Consider the following 7,657-nt stretch of genomic DNA (forward strand, 5'->3'; position numbering starts at 1 on the left):
ATATGGGAGGCAGGTGCTCAACTGCTTGAGCCACGTCTACTCCCTAACATCTTTTGATAGTAATTCAATGTGTGGGCTTTCTCAGGTGTGGTATTTGTCAAATCCTTTCGTTCCTGTGAATGGACCATTCTGAGTATTATAATGTGATAACTCTGGATATCTGATTTATCTGTTCCTCAGGGATTGCTGATTTTTGCCTGTTGAGGGCTGGGGCCATTTGTTTATGACTTTTCCAATGTATTTTTGCAAAGTGTGGATTCCTTGCTGTGCGTGGCCACTGAAGTTTCTATTGCATTATCTCTGCAGTCATCCAGTAACCTGACAGAGATTTCCTTAATACTCTGACTCTAAAAAAATAGGGGTGGGGGGAGGGTGCCATCTCTTTAAATCTTATGATTGGCTAAGTTACTGTAGCCCCAAGACCAAAATTAAGGCAAACATGTCCGCTGGTCCCTCAGACATTGTCCCTATTGCCTTCCTGGCACCAGCCAGCTACTCAGAGATTGCTGGTTCCTATCTGGCAGTGTGGCAGGGCTGAGGAACAGCTGATGGCTGCCGGTTTGCTCTGCAGACTCAGGAAAGATCATAAACCTCTCTGTTCACTAAGCACTCCCCTGGTTATTACAAGTGTCAGATCAGACTCCAGAGTTGCAAAAAAGATGCTCACTTTCTCGGCTCAGTGGTTTGCTTCAATGGAGGGATCAACTCCTAGAGTTTCCTACTCTGCTATTTTGCATTTTGTGTCAAAGTCTTTTGCATCTCTGAGACTTTTCACACTCACTTTTGAGCTTTAATCTTGAGTCTGCATGGGTGATAAGGCGGAACACATAATTAATGCTGTGCTCAAAGCACTTACCTAGCCTCCCTGCAAGATCCTTTTGTGGTCTGTCCCTTGCCAGCCTCCCCAACCTCAGGATTCGCTATTTACCCCTGTAATTCACACTGCCCAGGCTCCATCTGTACTGAACAAGCCCATCTGCCCCATCTCGGTTCGGCCTTTTGTGTGACCTTGGGGAAGTTCCTTAACCCCTGTGTGCCTCAATTTCCTCATCTGGTAAAAGGAGAGGCTTTAAATGGTGTCTATGTTATAAGCATTAAAGCACAGATACAAGACAAGTACTCAGAATGTGCCTGGCACATGGTAAGTGATGTTAGCTGCCCCCTAATCTCTGGACACTGACACAGCAATTATTTCCTCAGCCTAGAATATTCTCCTCCCATTGATCACACTTCCCTTTCCAGCCTTCCAAGTTCAGCCTGTCACCTCCTCCCAGTGCAGAACTTCAACCATAAATTAATAAACGAAGTGAGAGCAACCAGGGAAGAGCAGGGTGTGCGGAAAGAGAGGAGTTTCCCTGAGGAGCCTTTGATACATCGAAAGCCGACGTGGCGGTAGGGCATGGAAATTAAGAACCGCTTCTGCGTGGTGCCTTGGCGCTGGGGAATAGCCGGCCAGAGGCAGGAGGCGGGTGCATGTCTTCAGCGCGCGTCTGGGTCAATGCGGGGGTCCAGGGTCCACAGGGCACACGGCACGGGCTAGCGGCGGCGGCAACTGCTGGAGCAGCTGGGACCGCGGCGCCAGGCGCGCTGCTGGAGAGCCTATGGGAAGCACGTGGGTGGGCGCGCCGGGAGGAGCAGACTGAACAGGGGGCCGGGAAGAAGTCCGTAAGGCCTCACGCAAGGGGACAGCTGCTAGGCGCTGGGAGGCCGGCGAGCAGCGGCGGTGGCGGGGGTTGCGCGCCCGGCTGCAGCCGGCTGCAGAGTGCGCCCCACCTGCAGGGCATGCTTGGCACACGCGGGGCGCCCCTCCAGACCCGACTGAAGGCACATTTCGGTCCCTGAGGTGACTGACACCCTACGCACCAAGGCTGGGCCGCCGGGTCGCACCGCCGGCGGATCCGAGAGCCGGGATCCGCAGCCGGGCGAAGGCGCTGGAGGGATTTCGCGCCCCGCAGGCGGTCCGGATTCCTGCATTCCCCTCACCGTGCAGCCACCCTGGGGTCTTTGGACCAAGGTCCGCGAGTAGCGCCCGACGGCGCGGCCAGTGGCTGGGAGGAGAGACGCTGATGACTTTCCCGACCCCGACGTCCCCGACGCCTGGGCTGTGAACCCTTTACCTGGCTCGCCCACCACTCACCCGCGGGTAGCATTTCCCGGTTGCCGCCACCCGCGACGCCAGTCGCAATCCTCGGCCCCGCCCCCGCGCGCCGCTCGGGATCCAAGGGCAGCTAGCCGCGCTAAAGCCGGGTCCCGCCGAGGCAGCGGTTCGCGGGGTCCCCTGAACGCCCTACCGGGAGTTCCGCCCGCCTTCCCCTACCGGTTGAGGCCAGACGGACACACGGCGGCAGAAAGACTAGCCGACAGCCGCAGTTCGGAGGCGGCGCTGCCGCGTGCACAGTGGCCTTATCTGGGAGGATGCGCGCCGAGCGAGCGCCCCTCGGCCGGTGCCCATGGCCGCGCGCCCGGGCCCGCTGTGGCTCCTGGGCCTGGCGCTGTGCGCGCTGAGCGGCAGCGGCGGTGCCGGCCCGCGCCCCCCGCCCGGCTGCCCCCAGCGCCGTCTGGGCGCGCGCGAGCGGCGCGAGATGCAGCGCGAGGTCCTGGCGGTGCTGGGACTGCCCGGGCGGCCCCGGCCCCGCGCGCCCCCCGCCGCCGCCCGGCTGCCCGCGTCCGCGCCGCTCTTCATGCTGGACCTCTACCACGCCACGGCGGGCGACGACGACGAGGACGGCGGGCCCCCGCCGCGGGGCCTCGGCCGCGCCGACCTGGTCATGAGCTTCGTCAACGTGGGTGAGCGGGGGCCGCGGGGGTGGGCGTCCGAGACCCCCCGCCGTCCTGGGGGCGGCGGCACCCCACGCTGTGAGCCCTCAGGGAGTGCTGTAAGTGGGGCTCCTGGCAGTCCGTCCCTCGGGGTTGTCGTGTGGACGTGGGCGGCGGGGGACTGTGCGGCCCCTCGGGCGTGTAAGCCGCCTGGACGTGCACAGGGCCCGGGTCTCAGCTGCGCCGGGGAGTCATGGGGGCCGCGGCAGCGGCCGCACAGGGAGGTGTGAGCTGCGTGGTCTGGGAGGCCAAGGGCTAAGCCGTGGGATGATGAGCTTGAGCAGTCGGAGAAGGTGACCTCCCGGGGGCGGTACAGTCTCCCTGCACCCCTACCCCCCCTCCCCACCCCCACTGCCCATCCGCAAAAACACACCCAAGGGAAGAGTCCTGTAATGTCCGGGTGGCCCTGGGCAGTGCCGGGAAGACAGTCAGGTCCTGGGGAGACTGATGAGTAAACAGGCAGGGGTGCTGCCCTGTGATAAGGGCAGTGCTGAAGAGAGGGACAAAGGTCAGCGTGGAAACCCCTGGTCACTGCGGAGTGGCCAGAGCTGAGCTGGGAACCCGGGTGTCCTGAGTCCACAGCAGCCTCTTCCCTGTGCCGGAGCTGCAGAGCCTGAGGACCGGGCGCCTGCAGACGGGAGCCGGGCGCATCTGGAACTGTGGTCTTGTCACCCAGGGCCCAGCCCCCGGCACGTGGCCTGGCACAGAGTGAGCGCCCAGGTCAGTGGAATGACCCAGGTCACAGCCTGGCCCTGTGTTCTCCCAGGACAAGCCCAGGTTTTCCTCCCTGCCAAAATTGTGCACCGTGGAGCCATGTGCTCTTCTTTGTACTGGGCACTGAACCTGGGACGTCCACACGTGAAACAGGCGCTCAACCACTGAGCTACACCCGCGCGGAACCGTTTACTCTTAAAGGTCTCAGAGACATGTTTTTCCATTGCTAGCCTCACTTTAATCTACGATTGAGGATTTGCTGTTGGTCGGGGTCACCATCTGCTTTTCCTCCTGTCTGTGTGGTGATGGGCAGGGGTCTGCCCGGGGCAGAGACCAGGCTGGGCTGCTCAACCAAGGACACGGCTCAGCCCCAGCCAGGGAGAGCAGGAAGAGGAGCCTTGCCCCGGACTCGAGCCGCCCCGCCTGCAGCGCTCCAATCCCCCGGCAACGCTGCTGACAGCCCTGGCATCCACCCCCATCTCTAGGTGAGGGCAGTGGGGCGCAGAGAGACCGTGTCCTGGACTCGGCCCAGGCCGTCTGGCTCTGCGTGCAGTGCTCAAGGAGGTGACAGTTCTGTTGTCAGGAGGGCAGGCCTTCCAAGGTGGAGGGAGGTTCCCGGGTGCCTGGGCAGAGGACACAGGCGTGGAGCAGCAGCAGGTGCTGTGGGGCCTTGGCCATTTCTCTCGTTCCTTCCCTCCTTCCTTTTTTCCCTTCCTCCCTTCCTTCTTTCCTCTCTCTCTCTTTCCCCTTCCCTTCCCTTCCTCTTAAATTTTTGTTGTGGTAACATATTTACAACATAAAATTTCCCATTTTAACTACTTTCATGTGTACAATTCAGTGATATTAATTACATTCACAATATTGTGCTACCAACACTACCATCCATTACCAAAACTTTTCCAGGGAAGCGGATATGGCTCAAGCAATTGGGCTCCCTTCTACCATATAGGAAGTCCACCTGGCAATATATTGGGCTTCACTTTTCAGGAAGTTTTGGATCACAGAGAGGTTTATCAATGGCAGTGGAGGAATACTGGTGTGGGATGTTATTGACAGGGGACACATGGGTGGCAGGGAGTTCTTCAGGGCATATATTCAGGGTACATAAAAATGTTTGGATGTTTTCATAGTGGAAACAATTAAAAACAATAACTTAGGGAGTGCTGAGTTCCTAGCCAGGGGAGCTCTATTACAGTCCCTAAAGGAACAGCAACAATCCCCCAAGTGCAACGGCAAATACCTAAAAAGAATGAAGGTCCAACAATGAACCCCTGATACTAATGACTATGCTTGTGAGCCTGTGCACCTGAAATAAGAACAAGGCCTAGAGCAGCCATGTGCCTAAGAGTTACCTCCTGAGAGCCTCCATGTTGCTCAAATGTGGCCAGTCTCGAAGCCAAACTCAGCATGTAAATTCACTGCCTTCCCGCCAGCATGGGACATGACTCCTGGGGATGAGCCTTCCTGGTGCCGAGGGATTACTACCAAGTACCAGCTGATGATGTAACTAGAAAATTACCTTGAATAAAAGATTCAACTCGGACCAGCAGAATATCTATGTCTACATATAATAACAGGAGTTAAAAATGCTTTTTGACCCAAATCAAGGGGGAAATGGAAAGGACAAATGAGTTTATATGGCTATAAGTCTCTAAAAAATAGCCAGAAGGTTATCAGAGGCGTTGCCCTTATGCACACCTGAGCAGAGTCCCAGAGACAGATAAAGTAGATACAACTCCAGGTATTGGTTCTTCTGAGGGCTACAGAGACCCACAGGTTTTATGGTCATGGCAGATGAAGTTCAGTGCCATGTCAGTAGGCTCTTCTTTGGAGTTGGTGTTTCTGGGTGATGGAGCTGGACTCAGATGTGATCTCTTTTCACAAGTCTTTCCTGTTACTTTACCAGAACTGTAGTTGGTGCTGGGGTTTAATATATAAGGGGATCTGAATCTCTGGACTAACCATATGATAGCCAGGCCCTGAGCCTCAACAGACTTCAGCTTCTATACTCTGGTTTTTTGGACTTACCCCTCTCAGCTAACATGGAGTTCAAGAATGTCAACCACCACACCATGGAGCCAGGAGTGCCTACAATTGAAAGCAGGAGGATTGCATCCAGCATCCATGTGGAATCTAAGCCTGCTCTTGACATAGAATAGACATAACCAATCCAAGGTCCACGGGATGGAGGAATAGAGAATGGATTAGAGTGGACTTACTGATATTCTGTTCATGAACTATTGTGATTAGTAATAGAAGAAAATGTGGCATTGGTGTGGAGAAAGTGGCCATGGTGACTGCTGGGTGTGGGGAATGGGAGGAAGAGATGAGATGTGGAGGCGTTTTCGGGACTTGGAGTTGTCCTGCAGGGACAGTTACCAGACATTGTAGATCCTCCCATGGCCCACTGGATGGAACGTGGGAGAGTGTGGGCTATGATATGGACCATTGACCATGAGGTGCAGCAATGCTCAGAGATGTATTCACCAAATGCAATGAATGTCTCATGATGATGGAGGAGAATGTTGCTATGGGGGGAGTAGTGGGGTGAGGGGGTGGGGGGTATATGGGGACCTCATATTTTTTTAATGTAATATTAAAAAAATGAATAAAGACAAAAAAAAAAAAAGGAAGTCCAGGGTTTGATACCCAGGGCCTCCTGGTGAAGGCAAGCTGGCCTGTGTGGCGAGCTGGCCCACATGGAGTGCCACCCTGCGCAGGAATGCCAGCCAATGTTGAGAGCTGATGTAGCAAGATGATGCAACAAAAAAGAGACACAGAGGAGAGACAATAAGAGATGTAGCAGAACAGGTTGCTGAGGTGGTGCAAGAGAATGATTGCCTCTCTCCTCCAGAAGGTCCCAGGATTGGTTCCTGGAGCCACCTAATGAGAATACAAGCAGACACAGAAGAACATACAGCGAATGGACACAGAGAGCAGACAATGGAGGGAGGGATGTGGGGAATAAATAAATAAATAAATCTTTTTTTTTTTAAAGGCTTTTTCATCACCCATGATAGAAACTCTGTCTCCATCCCCTCATCCCCACCTGTAATCTACTTTCTGTCTTTATGCATTTGCAGATATTTTCATGTAAGTGAAATCATACCATATTTGTCCCTTTGTGACTGGCTTATTTCACTAACATGATGTTTATGATTCATCATGTTCTGGAATGTGTCAGAACTTCATCCCTTTTTAGGACTGAATAATATTCCATTGTATGTCTCTACTACATTTTGTTTACCCATTCATCCATTGATGGACACTTGGGTTGCTGTCACCTTTTGGCTGTTATCTTTAGCCATTTGCTTCCATCTGTAAAGCAGGAGGTCGGGAGGCCCAAGGAGGCCTCCCCTCCCCTCCCCAGACCTGGTGGTGGGCTGAGTTGGGAGAGTGAGCAGCAGGATGCAGCCATTAACCAGGACCCAGGTGGGAGGTTCTGGACGCAGCCTTCCGGATGCCTATGTAGAGGACCAGCTGGCTCACAGGAGCGAAGACACAGGACAGATGAGAGAGGAGACTGTAGCTAGAACTGGGGCTGGAGTCGCCTCAAGAATGCCCCCAGGGGAGCTGCCCATCAGAGTGAGTCACCACCCACCCCAGTTCCTGCTTCCCCCAGCACCTCCTGGGTCATGCCACAGCCACCCCTGGGTGGGAGCTCTTGCCATGAATTGGGCAGGGCCCTGAATTCAGGCAGGCGTGGTTCCTCTCTTGCCTCTGCTGTGGGATCGTAGTCAGGACCCTCGCTTCCCTGAGCCCAGGGTCTCTCTGTAAGATGGGGCCCCTAGAGCTCTGTCTCTCTCAGGCTTGTGTGACTGGGGGTGGGGAGAAGGGGGAGGGCTGAACTTCAGCCCCACCTTTAGGGCTGGCAATTCCCAATCCCAGGTTCTCCCCATCCCTGTTTCATTAAGACCAGAGGCCTGCAGTGCTGTGGGATTAACAAGAAGATTTGCTCAGTGGAAACCTGGTGTGTGGGGGGCACCGCCAGCTGTCAGAAGTTGCTCCCCGACGCTGATGTACTGATCGTGCTGGTAGAACTCTCTGCATTAGAGTAGTTTGAACTGATGAGTACCTAGGGAGGGTGCGGGGTCAGGCACATACCAGGCACTTTTCTGTTTGGGGG

The 7,657-nt window shown here is 55.2% G+C and overlaps 1 protein-coding gene across 1 annotated transcript in view; it reads left to right on the top strand.

Moving 5' to 3' along the window:
- The first annotated feature begins 2,450 nt into the window (after positions 1-2,450).
- The window catches only part of LOC131279787 (bone morphogenetic protein 8A-like), a 40,791-nt gene continuing 35,584 nt past the window's right edge, over positions 2,451-7,657 (top strand). The window contains exon 1 of the mRNA XM_058303827.2: positions 2,451-2,787. Coding sequence (XP_058159810.1) covers positions 2,451-2,787 — 337 coding nt within the window. The remainder of the gene's footprint in view (positions 2,788-7,657) is intronic.

Source organism: Dasypus novemcinctus, chromosome 9 (genome assembly GCF_030445035.2).
Source record: "Dasypus novemcinctus isolate mDasNov1 chromosome 9, mDasNov1.1.hap2, whole genome shotgun sequence".
Taxonomy (NCBI): Eukaryota; Metazoa; Chordata; class Mammalia; order Cingulata; family Dasypodidae; genus Dasypus; species Dasypus novemcinctus.